The 23,559-nt window shown below is 48.3% G+C and overlaps 2 protein-coding genes across 2 annotated transcripts in view; both read right to left on the minus strand.

Moving 5' to 3' along the window:
- Positions 1–619: 619 nt before the first annotated feature.
- On the minus strand, positions 620–18,904 carry LOC114675932 (chymotrypsin-like elastase family member 2A). Its single transcript, XM_077973553.1, has 8 exons — positions 18,749–18,904; positions 18,369–18,457; positions 11,079–11,176; positions 9,886–10,014; positions 9,227–9,363; positions 6,596–6,741; positions 5,191–5,343; positions 620–724 (listed from the first exon to the last, which is right to left on the minus strand). Exons 1-8 carry the CDS (start codon positions 18,786–18,788, stop codon positions 707–709), a joined length of 810 nt encoding a protein of 269 aa, XP_077829679.1. The 5' UTR covers positions 18,789–18,904; the 3' UTR covers positions 620–706.
- Positions 18,905–23,361: 4,457 nt separating this feature from the next.
- The window catches only part of LOC144336113 (chymotrypsin-like elastase family member 2A), a 30,377-nt gene continuing 30,179 nt past the window's right edge, over positions 23,362–23,559 (minus strand). The window contains exon 8 of the mRNA XM_077973539.1: positions 23,362–23,468. Within this exon, the coding sequence (XP_077829665.1) occupies positions 23,451–23,468 (18 nt within the window). The 3' untranslated portion in view covers positions 23,362–23,450. The remainder of the gene's footprint in view (positions 23,469–23,559) is intronic.

A 23,559-nucleotide genomic window follows, 5' to 3' on the forward strand; every position in this document is an offset into this window, starting at 1 on the left:
TAAGCTGGGTGTGGTAGCTGGAGGTGAGCATCCTGCCTCACCTCCTAGAAGTTCAACTTGTGTTGGGGGAGGCGTGGAGTGAGCACGGTTTCCTGGTGGACTTTCTTGTTCTTCCTTAGACCTTCACTCTCCTTGCCTTTTGGGAGAGCACAAAGTCAGGCAGGCCCGCTGCTGATGAGAAAGCTCCGCTCTGTGACCACAAACTCTAGTTTTTGGCCCAGTCAAAAAAGCAGAAGGGAAAGTGAACTTCAACTCTTTTTTTTTTTTTTTTTTTTTTTTGAGATGGAGTCTCTGTCTGTCAACCAGTGGCATGATCTGTGCTCACTGCAACCTCCAACTCCCAGGTTCAAGCGATTCTCATGCATCAGCCTCCTGAGTAGCTGGGACTACAGGTGCATACCACCTCGCCCATTTACTTTTTGTGTTTTTAGTAGAGACAGGGTTATGCCATGTTACTCAGGCTGGTCTGGAATTCCTGGACTGGAGCGATCTGCCTGCCTTGGCCTCCCAAAGTGCTAAGTGCTTGGATTACAGGATTGTGCCACTGTGCCCAGCCTACTCATAGTTTTTAGGGCCCTGGATGTTAGGATGGATTACTAATAAACCTCTCATCAAGATGTGATTTGCATAATTGTCATTTTATTATAATATTAATTTCCTTCTGGGACCTTTCCAAGTCTGAAACCGTCCCGGGGACTTCTTTTGGTTAGTTATTTGCAATCACCTGCAGGACACACAAGAAAATCGTCAGGTTCACCTAACCGCAGAGCTGTGCAGGGCAGTTTCCTGTCTCTGTCCTCCTGGGCTTAGCTCCTCATGTGAGTCACAGGCAGCCCACACTGCACTAGCTCCTGCCTGAGGAGATCTGATGATGACGTTTTGAAAAAAAAGATGCAATTGCAGCTTTTCATTGACCTGTTAAGGTCTTCCTGTAAAGGGGGTCTTACCAGGAGTCCTGTGTGGGCTTCAGGGTAGGAGGCCTTTGAACCCCTAAAAGTTGTATTCCAAATGTGTGGATGGCATATTTTTAGATTTCATTTGTTTCTCAAATCAAAACTGCTGTTTGCAAGGCAGTTATGCAGTATGGTTGGTGCTATAACTGTTTCCAGAGGCTGTTGATCAGTGTCCATTAAACTTTTTTTTTTTGTTGTTGTTGAGACAGTCTCACTGTGTTGCCCAGGCTGGAGTGCAGTGGGGCGATCTGGGCTCACTGCAACCTCTGCCACGCAGGTTCAAGTGATTCTCATACGTCAGCCTCCCGGGTAGCTGAGATTTTAGTCATGCACTACCATGCCTGGCTAATTTTTTGCATTTTTAGTAGAGATGAGGTTTCACCATGTTGGCCAGGCTGGTCTTAAACTGCTGACCTCAAGTCATCTACCCGCCTCAGCTTCCCAAAGTGCTTGGATTACAGGCGTGAACCACTGCACCTGGCCTGTTAAACATTTTGATATGCCAACTTCATGATCCAGTGCTGTAAACAGCAGGAGATCCAGCTGCTACAGCACAGATACTCAGACCAGTGTGCAGGAATTACGTTCAAGGATGTTCACTGCATAATGTAAGAGTGAAAAATAGGAAACATGAGAGCTTCATTCATTATACTCAAACTATGGAATACTATTTAGCTGTTCAAAAGAATGACATTTATGTACTGACATGTAAAATGTGATAAGGTGTTAAGTGAAAAATAGCTGGAGAACAGTATGAAGACTTAGATCCTAGTTTTTGCTTAGAAGACAGTGTCTATGTAAATATATAGCTATATATGCACATAAAGTTGAGACTACACACCAAGGTGTTAACAATGACAACTTGTCCAGGAGCAGTGGCTCGTGCCTGTCATCCCAGCACTTTTGGAGGCCAAGGCGGGCTGATCACCTGAGGTCAGGAGTTTGAGACCAGCCTGGCCAACATGGTGAAACCCCATCTCTACTACAAATACAAAAATTAGTTGGGCGTGGTGGTGTGTGCCTGTAATCCCAGCTACTCAGGAGGCTGAGGCAGAAGAATCGCTTGAACCCGCGAGGCAGAGGTTGCAGTGAGCCGAGATCAAGTCATTGCACTTCAGCCTGGTGACAGAGCGAGACTCTGTCTCAAAAAACAAAACCAAAAACAATGATTACCTCTGGAGAGTAGAATTGGAGATGTAAAATGAGGGGGGACTTCTACTTTTTTACTTGATACACTCTTATATTCTTTTAATATTTTTACACAGAGTATGAATTAGCTTCTGGTAAAAGAATAAAAGATAAGGATTGCTGAAGTTCATGTGTGACTGTCATTCAATGGACATTTGCTGAAGGGATGACTGCCCCGGGCCACTTGTCTCCTCTGCTTCTCTGCTCTTATCTTTTGCTTGTACTTCCTGACCTTGGTTTCTCACCTGTCTGGGTTTATCCAGGCAGGGGCTCTCAGGCACCCCCAGGGCTCTAGTGGTTCGTGAATCCAGGCTGCACAAAGTGTGTCCCTGGGTTGGGGCCACTGCAAGTTGTCAGGAGCGCCTCTGCCGTTGCCAGGGGCAGCCCCCACCCAAGGACAGCTGGTTGCTTGAGCCTCTCCCTTCTGAAACCCGTTACCGGGCATCTGTGCCTGCCCCGACTGCTCTCCCATGAACACAGGGACTCTGCCCAGCTGCCTCGCAAGGCACGCTGCCCTGTGGATCCCTGCTGCCATCTGGCCATGCTTTGGGATCTGGCTTGCTCCGTTGTGCCTGTGTCTGTGGCTGGGAACAGCTGATGCTGGGACAAAAAAACTGTGACAATTGCCCCTGCCCCTGCTTCAGGTTCCCAAGGTGCTGCCAGGACCAGCTGTACGGTGACTCCCACAGCAGCTGGGGCTGGAAAAGGGTCTTAGAATTTGGCTGGGAAAGGTCCCTAAGCAGCCTTTCATCCAGTCAGTCTCAGGCCAGGCTCCTTTGACGTGTGGCTGGCACCTCCAAAGGTGAACTCATATGGGTTTTTCCCAATTTATAGATAAAAAAGCACCAATTAATGATTAATGGCTACTGTCTTTTTGATTTTCCATTTTTCCCCAACAAACGTTTTAGGAATCTCTGCCTGTGACCACTTGTTGGCAAAAAGATGCCAGCAGACAGACAAATGAACAAGGAGCTGGCAAGAATCAGTGGGAACACTTGGAAGCAGCCACCTGCTTATTTTGACAGTTTAGTTTCCTCCTGTGACCACGTGCTCATGGCTGCAGCTTCATATTTGGTTTTATAAGTGTCAGTTTAATGAACACTTCTCTGCAAATTAAAGTTAGTGAAGTCAGATGCCAGCTTTCCCCTTCTTTGGGGGCTCTGCCACAAATACCATAACTCCCATTTGCTCTTGCGCCTAAATTGTGAAGTCCTTGTCTAGTTCAAGTCCCATTTTACAGAAGAGCAAACTGAGGTGGTCCTTCGTCGGCACAGAGTGTCCGACTCTTCCCTCCCAGCATTCAGTAACAGGCATGGTGGCTCCTCTGCCCTCTCCTGGGCACCCGTTTCTTTTTTTTGTGGTTTTTCTTTTTTTTTTTTTTTTTTTTTTTTTTTGAGACGGAGTCTCGCTCTGTCGCCCAGGCTGGAGTGCAGTGGCGTGAACTCGGGTTACTACAACCTCCACCTCCCAGGTTCAGGTGATTCCCCTGCCTCAACCTCCTGAGTAGCTGGGATTACAAGCATATGTCACCACACCCAGCTTAATTTTGAATTTTTAGTAGAGACGGGGATTCCCCATGTTGGCCAGGCTGCTCTCGAACTCCTGACCTCTGGTGATCCACCCATCTCGGCCTCCCAAAGTGCTGGGATTACAGGCGTGAGCCACCAGCCACCCCTTTCTTGTGACGGGGTTTCCTGTTCTGGCTGCTTTCACCTACTGCTGCGTGTATCCACGGCTGCTCCTTAATACTGATGCCAGTTATTATTATCATTATTTTCGGAGACAGGGTCTTGCTATGTTGCCCAGGCTTAAGTGCATTGGTGTGACCTTGGCTCAATATAGCGTTGGCCTCCTGGGCCCAAGTGACCCTTCCACCCAAGCCTCCCAAGTAGCTGAGACTACAGGCACACACCACCATGCCTGAGTCACTTAAAAAATTTTTTTTGTAAAGACAGAGTCTCATTATGTTGCCCAGGCTGGTCTTGAACTCCTGGGCTCAAGCAATCCTCCCTCCATGGCCTCCCAAAGTGCTGCAATTACAGGCATGAGCCATGGCACCTGGCCTATCATTTTTAATACATAATGTTAATGCTTATTGTTATAAACAAATGTGTGTTCATTGTAAAAAACAAATTGAGTTATTGTGGAAGCTGAAAGGAGACAGCTCTGAGTTTACATTGATAAGACAGGGGGACCAACTCGGCTTTATTTGCCTGGGATGGTCCCAGAGTAAAACAGGAAGTCCTGCATCCTGGAAAACCTCTCAGTCCTGCACAAACCGGGATGGTTGGTCACCCTACAGAATAGCTGGAAGACCACTGAGGGGGACTAATTTCCAATTATTAATGCTATGGGGGTCTCAGAGTATCAGGTTTTCGGCTTTGCAGATAAATATACCCGTTTACAGCACTGGATGGTGGAGTCTGGGCCACACACAGATACACAAAAATAAAATCACCATTTCTATGGAACTCACTCTTTTTTTTTTTTTTTTTTTCACTTGGAGTTTCACTCTTCTTGTCCAGGTTGGAGTGCAATGGTGCAATCTCGGCTCACTGCAACCTCCATCTCCCAGGTTCAAGGGAGTCTCCTGCCTCAGCCTCCTGAGTAGGTAGGTTTACAGGAGTGCCCTAACATGCCTGGCTAATTTTTTTGTATTTTTTTTAGTAGAGATGCGGTTTTTGCCATGTTGGTCAGGCTGGTCTTAAACTTCTGACCTCGCAATCTGCCCGCTTGGCCTCCCAAAATGCTGGGATTACAGGCATGAGTCACTGCGTCAGGCGAAACTCAATCTTAATACGCCTGAGGAGTGTCCAACCTCTTTGGACAAGGCCACCTTCTATGTTCCTTTTCACTCAGCTTTACCCACACAGAAATTTTGGGGACCTACGGGGGGCCCAGCAGTTGCCAAGGTCTGCAGCCTCCTCCAAGGGGTCCCATCTAGCTGTCAAGAGGAAGGAGGGGCTCTCAGTCACCAGGTGGGCATGGCACTCCCGAGGCCAGGTGGGCAGGTAAGTGCCCTAGGGCTTTGGGCTGGTCTGGTTCTTACCGACTTGATCCAGTCGATATATTTGGAGACCCGTGTGAAGACAGACGGCTTGTGGTAGTAGTTGCAGCCAAATCTATACCCAAAGCTGACGATGCCATGCACCTCCCACCGGCCGTCAGACGCCTGGCAGTTCAGCGGCCCGCCAGAGTCTCCCTGAGGAAGGCCAGAGTTATAGAAGGGTAAAGGGAGAGGAAGGGGCTGCCCATTGGAACCATTGTTCTCAATGCATTTCTATTGTTCTGCTGCAGGTCACTGTCCTCTGAAGCCAGCCCTTGTGGTCATAGCCCAAGATGGTACCATAATTCCAACAAGAGCCAACACTTATTCTTCCTGTGTGGCCAGAGCTGAGCTAAGCATGTTCTATACCTTATCTCATTAATCCCCACAAAATCCTAGGAGGTAAATATTCACAGTCTCCCCAGACCACTGAAGAGGAGAAACTGGAGTGTTGCGAGGTTGGGACTTGCCCAAGGTTGCACAGGCAGTTTGTAAAGGAGCTGAGGCCACATCCCAGAGTTCAGGCTCTTCCCCACTGGCTCCGTATTCCCGCGGGTGGGGTGGTCTGTGTGGGCAGAGTGTATAGGGCATAGTGTGATCTGAAGGGCGTGTGGATCTCCTTCCTATTCCATCCCCACTTCACTGCTAAGTCCAACACAGAGCAATTCCTGGTGGTTAAGACACTGTCTCCGGGAAGGCTTCCGTGGCAGCTACCTGGAGGGGACACGCTGGGCCGTTGATGAGAGTAATTCAACAGAAAACCCAGAAGTCATCCTAGAAAGGCCCTAAGCCAGGGAATACTTTCCTTTGGTTCCCTTCCAGCATAGAGGAAAGGATACGGAATGACAATCACGAGAGACCTTGATGAGACCCAGGGAAGGACTTCCCAGCAGTGAGAGGGGTGGACACGACAAGGAGAATCTCAAAACAAGAACAAACAAGAACCAAGATCAAGTTTTTTTTTTGTTTTTTTTTTTTTTTTTGAGTTTCGCTCTGTCACCCAGACTGGATTGCAGTCGTGTGACCACAGTTCACTGCAACCTCTGCCTCATGGGTTCAAGTGATTCTCCTGCCTCAGCCGCCTGAGTAGCTATGACTACAGGTGCCCGCCACCACGCCCGGCTAATTTTTGTATTTTTAGTAGAGACAAGGTTTCACCATGCTGGCCAGGCTGGTCTCGAACTACTGTCCTCAAGTGGTCTGCCTGCCTTCGCCTCCCAAAGTGATAGGATACAGGCAAGAGCCACCGTGCCTGGCCAGAGATCGGGTTCTGATATATCTGGAACATATTTCTAGAGAGTACTTCTGCCAGGAGGAGGGAGGATGGACCTATGGAGGGGTGGACTTCTATAGCCTTATCCCCAGCCAGATTTTGTCACTGAGTGGGGCCCCTGATTTTGGTACTCACGTAGCAGCTGGAGGTCACGCCATCACCCCCAGCACAGATCATACAGGCTTTCACGGTGCTGCCCCACCAGTCAGGGCTGGAGCAGGTGGCATAGTCCACAATCAGCAACCGACCCTGCTGCAGGACATCAGAAGCAGGCCCGTCGGCTGAATGAGATCAGAAAGAAAGCATTAGGGATGCAAAGACTCCTGAGAAAAAGGAAGTGGTTGACCCCTACTGTGTGTCCCCTGTTACTGTCTTCCATCCATTGCAATATGCGAACAGCTATGTTTGTCTACAATATGTCCTCACGGTTGATTGGTTCAGCAGTGAACACTTGACTCAAGCTAAGCCAATGAGCTCCCTCCCCTGGGATCCTGAGATGGGGTCTAAGAGATTCCGGTTTCAGAGGACGTAAATCTGGGAAGCTTTTGGCAATGACTGACGTTTTGTTTTATGTGGAGAATGAAGTAGACTCACAAAGAAAAGAAATTACAAGGGAGGGTTTCCTGAGTTTCTTACAGGCTTCCAGTCCCTGATTCTAGCCTGTTCCTGATGCCTGGCTGTATCTCAGCCCTTGAGTTGAAACTTTTAAATCCTTATAACAATCCCTTTTTATGGTGAGCTAACTGCATGGCTTTCTTCACTTATCTGAAATAGGAAAGTGAGCCTCCTGGCAGTTAGAGGCCCCTCCTTGGGAAAAATATGCTGGTGTGGTGAAGAGAGGGCTGTCATAATGGCCCCCAATGACACAGCCACCATCCCCTGCATTACTGTTACCACAGCTATGAGTGGCAAGAATGAGCTTAACATAATTCTTCACTATCAATCGAAGCCTAGGGAAGTTAAGTGTCGGCCAGGCGCAGCGGCTCACCCTCTAATCCCAGCACTTAGGGAGGTCAAGGTGGGCGGATCCCTTAAGGTCAAGAGTTTGAGACCAGCCTGATCAACATGGTGAACTCCTGTATCTACTAAGATACAAAAATTAGCCAGGCGTGGTGGCATCTGGCTGTAATTCCAGCTACTTGGGAGGCTGAGGCAGGAGAATCGTTTGAGCTTGGGAGGGAGAGGTTGCAGTGAGCTGAGATTGCACCACTGCACTCCAGCCAGGTCAACAGAGCAAGACTCTGTCTCAATAAATAAATAAATAAATAAATAAATAAATAAATAAATAAAGGAAGTTAAAGGTCTGGCTTAAGACCACTATTAAGTAATTAACACTTGTATAACGTTTTGCAATGTAGGACACATTTTCACCTTTTACCTCTTCCTCTTTTGGTCTTCACCAACAGTGTTTCCATTTTACGGATTAGGAACCTTGGTTCGGAAGTGACTTGCCCAAGGTTTCACCGTGACCGGCAGAGCTGGGCCTAAAAGCCAAGCATTTGGATGCCTCCCCGCTCCCACTGTCTCAGATGAACTGCATCTGCCCCAGGGTTGTCTGGGGAAACAAACAGGTGGTTGTGCTTCTATCTTAATAAGCATGAAATGCCTCTTCCACCACCACTCACTGCAGGATTTCATGTGTACTTGTATTTACACATAAGGCAGTGAAGAGGGCAACGGGGATTTATTCCAGGGTACACATGTGAATGTACCCCAGGAAAAACATGTCATTATACTTATGGGTTTATGTCATTAGGGAGAAATGTCATAATGTCATTATCACTCATAATGTCATTATGGTCATAAGATCATTATTCATCCCTTCCTAGAATCTTCCAAACCTCTGGTGATTTCACAAGGGAAGGGCGGGAACTCTGTTCCTCTTGGTGGCTACTGTCATTGGATCTCTAACCCCTGGAGTCTATGTCAAAGGAGACCCGCCCTCAGCCAGGTTCTGAGCAGCAAGACCGAATGGCACAGGGGACGGCTTTTCCTATGGGGCACGGAGGCTCCGATGAGGGCTCCAGGGGCCTCAGGTCACAGAGGAAAATGCTGTTCTGAACTCTATGGTCCACACAGAAGATGTCACATGGTCTCTGTAACTTTCTTTCCATCATAGGGACAGTGACAACAACTAACACACAGCACCTACCACATGCCAGGCTTCCTGTGGATTATCTCCTTGAATCCTCTTGCCAACTCTGTGATGTAGCTGCTATTACTATGCCCTTTTTTTTTTTTTTTTTTTTTTGAGACGCAGTCTCGCTCTGTCCCCCAGGCTGGAGTGCAGTAGCGAAATCTTGGCTCACTGCAACCTCCACCTCCAGGGTTCAAGCGATTCTCTTGCCTAAGCCTCCTGAGTACCTGGGACTACAGGCGCACACCACCACACCCTATTTTAAAAATATTTTTAGTACAGACGGGGTTTCATCATGTCAGTCATGCTGGTCTCCTGACCTCAAGTGATCCACCCACCAGGCCTCCCAGAGTGCTGGGATTACAGACGTGAGCCACGGCACCCAGCCAACTATTTGCATTTGACATATGATAAAAGTGCTGCATGGAGAGATGTAGTAATGTGCCCAAGGTGTCACAGTCATGAAGTGGGAGAGCTGACATTTGAACCCAGGCAGGCATCGGCCTATGCCATCCCGTCCCTCCCAGGCTGCCACACACCCTGGGATGACAGGTGAGAGGCTTTGGCCAGACAGGGGTGACATCACCTCCCTTCCCTCCCAGGCCTGGGGGCTCCTGGCTCCCACTTACTATGCAGATATCCCCAGCCCGTGACGTAGCAGGGGTAGTTGTTGGGTAGAATGGTGCCAGCAGGAGGGAGGCAGGCCAGCTGGATCTTGTCGGTGAGGGAGACGGGGTTAGCCAGTTTGAGCAGGGCAATGTCACACCTGGGTCAGTGCAGAGGCAGAGCATGAGGACAGGGTTGACTTTTCCTGCGCTGTGGGGCTTTGGAGGGCTCTGAGACCTTGTCATCGTTCCCTGTTCGTTACCCCAGCTTGCTCTGAGTGGCAGGGTCCCAGGGCATCTTTGAAAATGCAGAGGGCCTTGTTGAAAGGAGCAAGGCAGGAGAGATTGTGTCCTACTCCAGGGACAGTCACAGGGTTGACAGCACTGTCCCTGTGTCCCCAGGACTTGGCATGAAGTAGATACACGCTCAGCGGACAGGGACCCTGCAGGCTTGACTGGCAGCAAACCTGGTCACTCTGGCAGTCTTTGCTTCTCCCTCCCCAGGTCACATCCCCACCCCAGACATCTTTGGAGCTGGTTCCATATCTAGGAGGCCAGAGCTCCTTCTCCCTCCCTACAGAAGAAGCAGAGGGCATGTGGTGGAGTTGAGACCCTTGCCTCTGTGAGACCCCCATGTGTTCCCTGACAACTTCATCCCCAAGTGCACCCAGACAGTAACGAACCCTTTGGAGGCATCACTGGAGTCCCAGTCCGGGTGCACCACAATCAGAGAGACACTGACGGCCAGCGAGCCGGACTCCGCAATGTAGAGGTTGTGCCGTCCCAGTGCCACGCCGTAGGTCCTGGATTCGCTGGGAGAAAGGGGGCCCAGGGAGAGGGTCACCTCCAGAGGCCTGGCTTTGGATAATGTTGGGATAGACCCAGGTAACTGGCTGCTGCATGAGCCGCTAGTTGGGGCTTGGGCTTGGGGAATCTTTCCTCCCCTGGGACAATCAGTTAGTTATAATAGAGCCTAAAGTATATAACGTAAGAACTATGATCATATAATAATTGTTACTATACTAACTATAAACTATAATATAAAATAAATGTTGTAATAACACAGACTCTGTAGGATTATGGAGGGAATGAGATGAACACAGAGAAAACAGGAGTCATTTGCTCTCAAAGACAACTTTCATTTTCAGATGGGGAAACCGAGGCCCAGAGAGGTGTAAGCTGGCCCAGACTCCCACCGTTAGTGAGAAACCAGAACCAGAAGCCAGGACTCCTGACTGTAAGTTTCTGTTATTTTCCCCCAAACCTCCTAGAGCTTATTATAAATTAGATGGGAGAAGGGATCACTCCTGGAAGGAGTCACACGGACCCAGCAGACGCTCTGGTGAGTTCTAGCTGTGATGAGCAGAGGTCACAGACAACGAAGAGGATAAGTGAACAACGTTGCAGAACCTCGTGGGCCTTTATAATTAGTCTATAATTCAGAATTATCTTTCACTGGGCACTTACTAAGTGCCAGGCCCTTTAGTAAATCAACTCATTGAATTCACACTAAATTCTGTTACTCCATTGTTTTCTGCAGGTGATGGTATTGAAGCTTTGAGAAGTCAAGTTGTTCAAGGGAACCCAATTCCAGATCCAGAGGCCACAGGTAGTTTCCCCAAGAGGGCAGAGATTAGGCCTTCCCCTTCTCCTCATCCTCCCTCAGTACCTGGCACAGGACACCCCATCTCTGCCATGTACTGACATTGATGGGCCAACACACTGAACCATTGATTGACTACAGCTTGTGTCTCAGCCAGGCTAGTGGTTATTTGCAAGATTCCTTTATGTAGCATGGTTCAGGCCATTTGAGCCCCCAGCTCAGAAATGAGCACCGGCTGGGGAGCAGGCCAAGTGCCCAGGGAATGGCAGTTACCTGATGCAGTGGGCAGCCGTCAGGACCCAGTTGTTGGCTATCAGGGTCCCTCCGCAGATGTGGTACCAATTGCCATTGGAGATGTATACCAGGGAGACCTGGGGAGAAACACAGGAGCTCTGTGGCTGTGGCTGAAAAAGCAGGGCCTCCCTGCACTCCAGTTTCCCAAGAACAGGGCTGAGACTAGGGTAAGGAGGAGTGAGGCACTCACCTCAGGTGCACAACTTAAGGGGGCCCCCAAAACCTCAGACGTCATAATAAAAAACATGTTAATGCAATCTATATTAAAATGAATCAGGCCAGGCATGGTGGCTCATGCCTATAATCCTGACACTTTGGGAGGCCAAGGAAGGAGGATCACTTGAGCCCAGGAGTTTGAGACCAGCCTGGGCAACATGGTGAAAGCCCATCTGATAAGGTTTGACTGTGTCCCTACCCAAATCTCATCTTGAATTGTAGCATAATCCCCACGTGTCGTGGAAGGGACCTGGTGGGAGGTAATTGAATCATGAGTGTGGTTACCCCCATGCTGTTTTCATGATAGTGAGTTCTCACACGATCTGATGGTTTTATAAGGGGCTTTCCCCCAGTTTTGCTTGGCATTTCTCCCTGCTGCCGCTGTATGAACAAGGATGTGTTTCCTTCCCCTTCTGCCGTGATTGTAAGTTTCCTGAGGCCTCCCCAGCCATGCTGAGCTGTGAGTCAATTAAACCTCTTTCCTTTATAAATTACCCAGTCTCAGGTATGTCTTTCTTAGCAGTGTGAGGAAGGACTAATACATTGTATCTACAAAAAAAAGCCCAAAATTAGCCGCTGGGTGCGGTGGTGCATGCCTGTAGTCCCAGCTACTCAGAAGGCTGAGGTGGGAGTATTGCTTGAGCCCAGGAGTTTGTGAAGCAGTCTGGGCACCATAGCAAGAACTTGACTCTACCGAAAAATTTTTTAAATAAAATAAAAATTAACTGGGAGTGGTGGTGCACACCTGTAGTCTCAGTTACTCAGGAGGCTGAGGTGGGAGGATTGCTTGATCTCAGAAAGTCTAGGTTGCAGTGAGCTGTGATTGCTCTGTGCTCAGCCTGGGTGACATAGCAAGGACCTGTATCTGCCCCCCCAACAAAAAGCAACAACAAAATTAACGCAAAATATCTGGGATAGAAAAATAAAAAACATATAGACTATTAAAAAATAACTGTTCTTCCAGGAGTGCTGCCTTATGCCTGTGATTGTAACACTTTGGGAGGTAGAGGTTGGTGAATTCACCTGAGGTCAGGAGTTTGAGACCAGCCTGGCCAATATGGTGAAATCCTGTCTGTCTTTACTAAAAATACAAATATTATCCAGGTGTGATGGCGTGTGTCTGTAATCCCAGCTACTCAGGAGGCTGAGGCAGGAGAATCACTTCAACCCGGGAGGCAGATGTTGCAGTGACCTGAGATCATGCTATTGCACTGCAGCCTGGGTGATGAGAGTGAGACTTCATATCAAAAACAAAAACAAAAAACCCTGGTCTGAACATCTTTCTGCAAGTGGATTGGTTGGGATCTTCCCCTCCTTGGGAGCTCTTTCCTTAGCCCCCTACGGTTTAGTATGTCCAAAACAAAACTCCTGACTTATCCCAAATGCGGTCTTTCCCCTGGGTCCTCTGTCACAGTCAATGGCAACTCCACTGCTGCTCGGGCCGCAAACCTTGGTGTCATCCTTGGCTCCTGTCTTTCCGTGTTATCCCTCATTCCAGTCCATCAGCAAATCCCATCAGCTCTAGCTTGGGAATATGTGGAGTGGTTGCTACCCCTTGGTCACTACCTCAACTGCGTGTCCCAGTCATCCTCTCTTCTCAATGATCACTCTAGTCTCCCATCTCTTCTCCCCACTCCCGCCCACATTTTCTCAACACAGTAGCCAGAATGATTCTTTCTGAATGGAAGTCAGATGACTTCTCTTCTCTGCTCAGGCCCTCCAGTGGCTCCCCCTTAACAGCTTATAAAACCTGAATCTGTCTGATGACCTACTAGGCCCTCACATAGGCTCCCACTGTCCTCTCCTCCAGCCACCCTGACTTCCATGCAGTTCTGCAAATACACCAAACCCACTTCTCCCTCAGGGCCTTTGTACTGTATCTTCCTCCTGCCTGGAATATTCTTGCAAATATCGATATAGCTCTTTCCTTCACTTCCTGTTGGTCTCTGTTCAAGGTTACCTTCTCCATGAGGTCTTCTATGACCATGCTGTCCCCAACAGTGTGCACACACATGTACATGCACGCTCGTGTACATAGGCACACACAGACACACTTGCCTCCTTCCTCTTGCTCTGCGTTACTCTTCATCATAGCATCTTGCATTTTCTGGCATGTTATACGTTTACCCATTCAGTTGTTTATTGTCTCACTCCTCTACTTTATTTTATTTTATTTTTTTGAGATGGAGTCTTGCTTTGTCATTCAGTTTGGTGTGCAGTGGCACCATCTCGGCTCACTGCAACCTCTGTCTCCTGGGTTCAAGTGATTCTCCTATTTAAGCCACCAGAGTAGCTGTGATTACAGGTGCCTGCTACCACATCTGGCTAATATCCTTGCATTTTTAGTAGAAACGGGATTTCGCCATGTTAGCTAGGCTGATCTCGAACTCCTGACCTCAGGTGATCTGCCCACCTTGGCCTCCAAAAGTACTGGGATTACAGGTGTTTGAGCCACTGTGCCTGGCCATGTCTCCACTTTAATAAAGGCTTCATGAATTTTCCCCCCACTGCTATGTGCCAGGCGCCTAGAACAGTGCCTGGTACATACTAGGTCTTTAACAAATGCTTACTGATTGAACAAGTGAGTGAATAAGCAAATGAATAGAATGAAAGAGATCACCAGGGGCGGGTGATCTTGTCTCCTGCTTGTCTAGTTTCCCCCTGAAGACCAAATCCACTCATAGGAACATGAGACTGCATAAGTGGACCTTACTCCCCTGTCCCCCGGCTTCTCATGTTTTTTTAAATAAATTTTTTCAGGTTAGAAAATGGTTTCTAGGCAGGGCACAGTGGGTCGCGCTTGTAATCCTAGCTACTCAGGGGGCTGAGGCAGGAGAATCACTTGAACCCGGGAGGCGGAGGTTGCAGTGAGCCGAGATGGCACCACCGTACTCCAGCCTGGGCGACAGAGTGAGGGTCTGTCTCAAAAAAAAAAAAAAAAAAAAGGTTTCTGTTTAGATTGACAGTTTAGCAGGTGTGGGGTACAACTTTTAAGTGGTGGAGGCTGGGCACCGTGACTCACGCCTGTAATCCCAGCATTTTGGGAGGCCGAGGCCGGTGGGTCACTTGAGGCCAGGCGTTTGACACCAACCTGGCCAACATGATGAGACCCCCATCTGTACTAAAAATACAAAAATTAGCCGAGTGTCGTGGTATGTGCCTGTAATCCCAGCTACTTGGGAGGCTGAGGCAGGAGAATCACTTGAACTCAGGAGGCGGAGGTTGCAGTGAGCTGTGATGGCGCCACTGTACTCCAGCCTGGGTGACAGAGTGAGACCCTGTCTTTAAAAAAAAAAAAAGAAAAAAGAAAAAAAGAACTTTAAGGTGGTGACATCTGACACTGTTTTAGTCTCTAATGAAGCTGTTCCATGCCCTTCCTGTTCCTTCATTCCTCCTCCCCTGTCTTTCAATTCCCTGCCACGGCCAAGCAGAGGGGAGGGAGGTGACAGTAGGGCATGGACTGCACTGATGGGGCCTCCTGTAACTGTGGGGAACGATGACCTGTTTGTTGGCAGATGCCAGATGCCTGCTTTTCTCTGAATGTTCTTGTTTTTAATTATCCATTTGGCATTTCTCGTTTGTGTGACATTAAGAGGTCTTAGATGAACTGGCTTTAAAAAAGACGTTTAAAATTAGAGAAAGTGAAACAAGATACTTCAAAGGATGTACCCCCCCAATTTAAAAATGTGCTAAAACCATCCGACAGATGTGAAATTTAGTCCACGTGGTAGGTATTGTTTGTGGCCAGCAAAGTGTAGCTAAAAGAACAAGCACTGAACCAAATTTGAATCCTCATTCCCCCCAGGCTAACTCAGTGCCTTTGGGCAATTCTGTAACCTTTCCAAGTCCCAGTTACCTTCTCTGGAAATGTGGAGCATAAGCCACTGTGCAGGGCTCTCAGGGTGATTAATACTGTAATGACAATAGCTGGTGGGTGGGATGACTCACACCTGTAATCCCAGCACTTTGGGAGGCTGAGGCAGGTGGGTCAGGAGTTTGAGATCAGCCTGTCCAATATGATGAAACCCTGTCTCTACTAAAAATACAAAAAATTAGCCGGGCATGGTGGCATGCACCTGTAATCTTAGGTATTTGGGAGGCTGAGGCAGGAGAATTAATTGAACCCAGGAAGTAGAGGTTGCAGTTAGCTGAGATTGTGCCACTGCATTCCAGCCTGGGTGACAGAATGAGACTCTGTCTCCAGGAGAAAAAATAAAATTGCATTAAATTATGATTCATTTTGGTTAGTGAGGATTTTTTTTTTTTCTTTTTTTTTGTGACAGCTAGCTATATTGCCCGTACTGGTCTCAAACTCTTGGGCTCCAGCAATCCTTCTGCCTCAGCCTCTTGAATAGCTGGGATTAAAAGTGTGTGCCACTGTGCCTGGCTGGCTGCTAAGTTTTGTGTTACCCCTTACATTTTGCCCCGGAGTGAATGTCTTACTTGCCTCACCTGGGTCCCCACCCAGCTAGATCTGCCTATGATCTCAGTAAAACAATTTCCCCAGGGAAACAGAAGCACAAAGCACAAGGGACTCTTCACAGACTAACATTCACTGGTTCTCAAGGCAAGAATACCTTTGTGCAAGAGGGTGAGGAAGTATTTTTGTAGGCAGCAATGATTAGTTCTCAGCACAAATGCGCCCGGTGCTGTGGGGTCCTGTAGCAGAGGGACTGTGGCCCTTCTTCCAAATTCTCAGGCAAAAAATACTGTGGGACTGTGAGAAAAGCAAAAGAACTGGCAAAAGTACACAAAGCCAAGTATATAAATTGTGAGTCTGGGTTGAGTGGCTCATGCCTGTAATCCCAGCACTTTGGGAGGCTGAGGCAGGAGGATCACTTGATCCCAGGAGTTCAAGAGCAGCCTGGGCAACATAGTGAGACGCCCATCTCTAAAAAAAAAATTAACCGGGTGTGGTGGCATGCATCTGTGGTCTCAGTTGGTAGGGAGGCTGAGGTGGGAGGCTAGGAGTTTGAGGCCACAGTGAGCCATGTTTCGCCACCCACTGTACTCCAACCAGGGTGACAGAATGTGACACTGTCTCAAAAAAACTTTACTGTGGCTGAGCACAGTGGTGGGTTCCTGTAATCCCAGCCCTGTGGGAGGCTGAGGCAGTGGATGGCTGGAGCCCAGGAGTTGGAGGCTGCAGTGAGCTATGATCGTGCCACTGCACTCCAGCCTGGGTGACAGAGCAAGAGTCTGTCTGAAAAAAAGAAAAAAAAAAAAAGTGAAATATCTGCCATCATTCTATCATTGACAGTTTTTTTTTTTTTTTTTTTTTTTTGATGGAGTCTCACTCTATCACCCAGGCTGGAGTGCAGAGGTGTGATTTTGGCTCACCGCCACCTCCGCCTCCAGGGTTCAAGTGATTCTTGTGTTTCAGCCTCCCAGATAGCTGGGACTATAGGTGCCCAACACCATGCCTGGCTAATTTTTGTATTTTTAGTAGAGTCAGAGATTTAGCTTGTTGGCCAGGCTGGTCTCAAAGTCCTGACCTCAGGTGATCCACCTGCTTCGGCCTGCCAAAGTGCTGGGATTACAGGCATGAGCCACTGTGCCTGACCTATCATTGACAGTCTCTTAATCAAGGACCAGATGAATGACGCTGGCCTCTGTAAACACAGTGACTGCTGCATGGGTCACTCTGAATGCTCAAGGCTAGTGGGCTGCTAATTGCTCCTCCTACTTAAGTTGGAAACTCATCCTGATTCAGCTGGGTTTGCTCCTAAAGTATTTTATATCAATTATGCTTGCAATAGTGAAATTTGATTAAACATGTAACCAATAAAATACGAGTTCAGAAAGAGTGTCGTTATTTATATGGAAACAAAGTTAAATGCTTGGAAGACACCGAATCACCATGATTCTTAAAAAATTGCACCTGAATTAGTGTCTGTGAGAAAATGGAAAAATTAGGGGGAAAAGTCGTAAAAGTCGGGATGGGGTCATAACTCAGATTGCTTTGTGAACGTCTCAAAGTTACTGCTCTGCTTTAAAGAAATGAACTTGTAGATGAGATATTATGTGGTGTGGTTTATATGAAAAAGACAGTTAAGAACTCAAAAAATTGTTTACATAGTGTAAGATAAAATGTTTACAACATATATGTATGATTTAAAATAATTTCTTTATAACCAACTTTTCAATTGCTCAGTCCCAGTTACATCAGATAAATGAGATTTTACTATATTTGTTTGTGTCAATGTAACCTTTACACAGCTCTGTTAAAATTCCCACCATTAACATGTCTTAGTAATTTGTGCCTGTGCCCCACTCAGCAGTTTAGTCTTGATTTCACTATGATTATATGAACTTAAGAAAACATTTTTTTCATTGGTAACATTCATTTGCCGTAGTTAAAGATGAATCTGCACAAATAGCACTGATTGGTTCCTTAAAGCAAGGAATATTTGCATAGGTAGTCTTGAATGGTTCCTAGACTAATGGTACATTTGTAAACAAGCCTGTGATTGGTTAATAGAGTAAGACTATATTTGCTGCCTATGGGCAGTGGGGAGGGGACAGCTCCTTACTGCAGCTGGAGGAGGCACCTCTCCCTCCTCTCCCAAGGTTGGCCAAGGCCACAGAAATGTACCTTTTTAAATTTTTTTTATTTTTTGAGACAGAGTCTTGCCTTGTTGTCCAGGCTGTAGTGCAATGGTGTAATTTCAGCTCACTGCCACCTCTGCCTCCTGGGTTCAACGATTATCCTGCCTCAGCCTCCCGAGTTGCTGGGATTACAAGTGTGTGCCACCACGCCTGGCTAACTGTGTATTACTAGTAGAGGCGGGTTTCACCATGTTGCCCAGGCTGGTCTCAAACTCCTGACCGCAGGTGATCTGCCCACCATGGCCTCCCAGAGTGCTGGGATAACAGGCATGAGCCACTGCGCCCAGCCGGAAATGTATCTTATTGGTGAAGTTGCCTGTGCTGCTCTCTGAGTCCCATCAGTCCTCACTTTGCCAGCACAGTAGACCCCATGGTGGAAGGGCAAAGGGGGGATATAAAGGGAGTGGGGCAGGGACAGGGGGAAGTACAGTGTGGTCGACTCACCTGCCAGGGCCAGCTGTTGGGCGTCGCTTCTTCACCTCCAACCACCCTAGTCACAGAAGGCGGGTAAGTGGGGACCCCACAACTGAGGGCTATGAAAAGAGAAAGGGTCTTGAGTCCAGGAAGCAGCGACCCACACAATGTAAACTACACTTGCTGCATTCTGAACCTCCAAATAGAAAACCCTTGTTCTAGAAGGATCTCAAGAGGTCATAGAATCCTGCTCTTTGCTCCAGTTCTTTGAAACTCCATTACAGTTTTCTAATGATTATATGTCTGAATGCAGTAGGGGTTGGGTGGGGGCGAGAGGGGAGGACAGGAAGATCCCATTCCCAGCCACACCAGGGGATGGGAAACCAGTGGCTCTGGGTGACAGGGTTTACCTCCAGCCACCAAAGCGGACAGCAGCAGGGTCGTAATCATGGTGTGTCCGTGGGAGTTCTGTCAGCGTGGCCCTGGAGAAGGCCTTGGTTTTATGAGGAACTTATCAGTGAGAGATACACTAGGAGCACGCAAGATGGGGATTTTCTCAAAGCCCAGTGGAAAAAAGAGTTTGCGTCCAAATATTTTTTTTTCCCATTTGCTCCTAGCTGTCACCCGAGAAATACTTTGAAAAAGATGCCAAAGGTAGATATTGGAATATGGGTTCCATCTGTTTTGAAGAGATTATGTTGTGTGTTAGGGAAGGAAGAAAAATACTAATTGTTGGTCTTTGGAGTTGTGTTTTCTATTTTTTTTTTCCTCCCTGGGTAAGACTGAGGAGAGGAGTTGTGTGTTCTTCCTTTTTTTTTTTTCTTTCTGAGATGGAGTCATGCTCTGTCACTCAGGCTGGAGTGCAGTGGTGTGATCTCAGCTCTCTGCAACCTCTGCCTCCTGGGTTCAAGCAATTCCTCTGCCTCAGTCTCCCTAGCAGCTGGGATTGCAGGTGTGTGCCACCATTCCTGGCTAATTTTTGTATTTTTGGTAGAGACATGGGTCTCATCATGTTGGCCAGGCTGGTCTCCTACTCCTGGCCTCAAGTGATCTGCTCGCCTCAGCCTCCCAAAGTGCTGGGATTCCAGGCTGAGCCACGGCGCCTGGCCAGGAGTTGTGTTTTCAATGTAAAGATGAAGGTGGCATGCTGAACCCACAGCGTTCTAAGGCAGTATTTCTCAGTGGGGCTGGTTCAGCCACCAGGAGACGTTTGACAACATCTGGGGACATTGTTGGGTGTCATGGCTGGGGTTGATGTGATTGGCATCCATCGGGCAGAGAGCAGAGATGCTGCTAAACATCTGACAATGCACTGGGCAACATGACATGCCCTGCCCTGTATGTCAATGGTGCTGAGGCTGAGAAAGCCTGCTCTAGGCCATGTCAGGGCTTGCAGTGTGACCTTGGCTGGGTCATGTAAGCCTCTAGACCCATCTGTGAAACAGGGAGAGAAACCTGTGCCCAGTGTGTTTCACAACATTACGGTAAGGATTTGTGTAATGTGGGGAAGGTGCACACGTAGCAGAAGGCAAGCCTGACATGCACAATTAGGATCTGGCTGCCCTAATGATGGGGGGAAGCAGAACGCTGGCAGAGGAGGGCTTCATCTGGTGGATCAAAATGCACTTTATGGCCAGGCACAGTGGTTCACTCCTATAATCCCAGAACTTTGGGAGGCTGATGCGGGCAGACCACCTGAAGCCAGGAGTTCAAGACCAGCCTGGCCAACATGGTGAAACCCCGTCTCTACTAAAAATACAAAAATTAGTCCGGTGTGGTCCTGCATGCCTGTGTTCCCAGCTATTCAGGAGGCTGAGGCAGGAGAATCTCTTGAACCTTGGAGGTGGAGGTTGCAGTGAGCTGAGATCACACCACTGCACTCTAGTCTGGGCAACAGAGCAAAACTCCATCTCGAGAAAAAAACAAAACAAAACAAAACAAAACAGACCAGCCTGGACAACATAGTGAGACCACCTGTCATTACAAAATTTTTTTTTAGAAAGTTAGCCAGGCGCGGTGGCACACATATGTGGCTCCAGCTACTCTGGAGGCTAAGCTGAGGCAGAGGGTCACTTGAGCCTGCGTGGCAATGGCTGCAGTAAGCTGCAATCGATCCACCACAGCCTGGGTGGCAGATGCATTTTATTGTCCTCTTCCAAGAGAACAGCAGAGTGCACTTCTCCAATAACATCATCTTCCAAATGGGGTCAAGCCAGAAGCTTCTCCAAAAGGGAACAAACAAGCAAAGGCAGGGTGACACTCACCCAGCACCACACAGATGTCAGATGCACTCACATTCCTTATTGAATCTAAGCCACAAAAATCCCTGCAAGAGGCTCTCTTATTTCACAGGAGGAAGCTGAGCTTCAGAGAGGTAAAGTGAGTTGCCCAAGATCCTACAGCTTCTAAGCGGCAGAATGGGAACTGGAACTAGGTTGGTCTGATTCCAAAGCCCAGCACTTTGGGAGGCCGAGGCGGGCGAACACGAGGTCAGGAGTTCAAGACCAGCCTGGCCAATATGGTGAAACCCCGGCTCTAATAAAATACACACATAAGGTGGGTGTGGTGGTTGGAGGTGAGCATCCTGCCTCACCTCCTAGGAGTTCAACTTGTGTTGGGGGAGGCGTGGAGTGAGTAAGGTTTCCTGGTGGACTCTCTTGTTCTTCCTTAGACCTTCACTCTCCTCACCTTTTGGGAGAGCACAAAGCCAGGCAGGCCCACTGCTGATGAGAAAGCTCCGTTCTGTGACCACAAACTCTACGTTTTGCCCCAGTCAAAAAAGCAGAAGGGAAAGTGAACTTCAACTCTTTTTTTTTATTTTTTTTTGTGAGATGGAGTCTCTCTCTGTCAACCAGTGGCATGATCTGTGCTCACTGCAACCTCCAACTCCCAGGTTCAAGCGATTCTCATGCATCAGCCTCCCGATTAGCTGGGATGACAGCTGCATGCCACCATGCCCGGCTAATTTTTGTATTTTTAATAGAGATGGGGTTTTGCCATGTTGACCAGGCTTGTTTTGAACTCCTGATCTCAGGTGATCCGCCTGCCTCGGCCTCCCAAAGTGTTGGGATTACAGGCCTGAGTCATCGTGCCTGGGCAGATTTCAACTCTTAAGACTTGAGTTCAAGGCCGGGCGTGGTGGCTCAAGCCTGTAATCCCAGCACCTTGGGAGGCCGAGGCGGGCAGATCACGAGGTCCGCAGATCAAGACCATCCTGGCTAACACGGTGAAACCTCATCTCTACTAAAAATACAAAAAAAATTAGCTGGGCATGGTGGCGGGCACCTGTAGTCCTAGCTACTTGAGAAACTGAGGCAGGAGAACTGCATGAACCCAGGAGGCGGAGCTTGTAGTGAGCCGAGATCACACCACTGCGCTCCAGCCTGGGCGATAGAGCGAAACTCCGTCTCAAAAAAAAAAAAAAAAAAAAGAGAGACTTGAGTTCAAGTGTTTTTTTTTTTTTTTTTTTTCTTGAGACGGAGTCTTGCTCTGTCATGTAGGCTGGAGTGTAGTGGTGTGATCTCGGCTCACCTGCAACCTGTGACTCCCAGGTTCAAGCGATTCTTCTGCCTCAGCCTCCCTAGTAGCTGGGACTACAGGCGCCGGCCACCACGCCCAGCTTATCTGTGTATTTTATTAGAGACGGGGTTTCACCATATTGGCCAGGCTGGTCTTGAACTCCTGACCTCGTATTCACCGGCCTCAGCCTCCCAAAGTGCTGAGATTACAGGCGTGAGCCACTGTGCCCAGCCGAGTTCAAGTCTTTGATCCACCAATTTTGAGTGTGGTGGTCTGGACAAGCCACTTATCTTCTGGGCCTTAGTTTTCTAGATAACCATCCAGGCCTGGATTGCAGGATAGTTGCATGGGTAAGAAAATGGGTGGGAAAGAATTCTGTAATCTCCCTAGGATCGTGCAAAGGTGAGGAAGATTGGGTGGGGGTGCGGGGGCAGAATCCCGTGGGACTGGATGTCAGAAGACGTGGGTTCCAGTCCCAACTCCATCCCATACTCCCTGTAACAGTTTGGACTCATTTATGGTCTGCATCAGTCACTACAGCAAGCAACTATTTCTTAAGTCCCATATCTTATCTTAAAGGGTCATGTGAATTCGGCACTCTGTTCTGTATCTTTGTTTGTTTTAATATAAAAATAAAGTTTGTCCTGTATGAGAACACTGAACAAACACCTGCTGTCAATTTGCTGTGTGACCTTGGGTCAATCCCACAGGCTTTCCGGCCTGGGGTGCCTAGCTACAAACAGGAAGAGGAACAAGTCGTGCAACATCTCTGATTGGACCTGCCTCAGGTCATATGCCCATCCCTGAGCCAATCGCTGTGGTGGGGAAGGGGATGCAATGTGTTGATTGGCCAGGCCTGGAGCACTGGCTCCAGCCTTGGTCCTGGCCATGAGGTTTCCACCCAGAACCTCCGGGATCCGGTGGGGCAGCGCCTGCACCGAAATCCAGCCTTCTGTGCTGGGAGGGGAGGAAAACGAGGCAGAGGAGGCAGAGTGCAGGAAGCCGCTACAGCCCACTTCCCTCCCTGGAGCTTAGTGCTCCATTTATATGTTGTTTGACAATAATGTCATGTGTCAGGTTCTAAAGTGGGCTGGGCCCTTGAGGTCTCAGTCGGGCAGGGAGATGCAGATGCAAAATTCTTTTCCTTTTTTTTTTGAGACAGGGTCACACTGTCGCCCAGGCTAGAGTGCGATGACTCGATTGTGGCTCACTGCAATCTCTACCTCCAGGGCTCAAGCGAATCCTCCCACCTCAGCCTCCTGAGTAGCTGGGACTACAGGTGCGTACCACCTCGCCCATTTACTTTGTGTATTTTTAGTAGAGACAGGGTTATGCCATGTTACTCAGGCTGGTCTTGAATTCCTGGACTGGAGCGATCTGCCTGCCTTGGCCTCCCAAAGTGCTAAGTGCTGGGATTACAGGGTTGAGCCACTGCGCCCAGCCTACTCATGGTTTTTAGGGCCCTGGATGTTCGGATGGATTGCTAATAAATCTCTCATCAAGATGTGATTTGCATAGTTGTCACTTTATTATAATATTAATTTCCTTCTGTGACCTTTCCAAGTATGAAAGAGTCCCGGGGACTTCTTTTGGTTAGTTATTTGCAATCACCTGCAGGACACACAAGAACATCGTCAGGTTCACCTAACTGCAGAGCTGTGCGTGGCAGTTTCCTGACTCTGTCCTCCTGGGCTAAGCTCCT

Source organism: Macaca mulatta, chromosome 1, assembly GCF_049350105.2.
Source record: "Macaca mulatta isolate MMU2019108-1 chromosome 1, T2T-MMU8v2.0, whole genome shotgun sequence".
NCBI classification, from domain to species: domain Eukaryota; kingdom Metazoa; phylum Chordata; class Mammalia; order Primates; family Cercopithecidae; genus Macaca; species Macaca mulatta.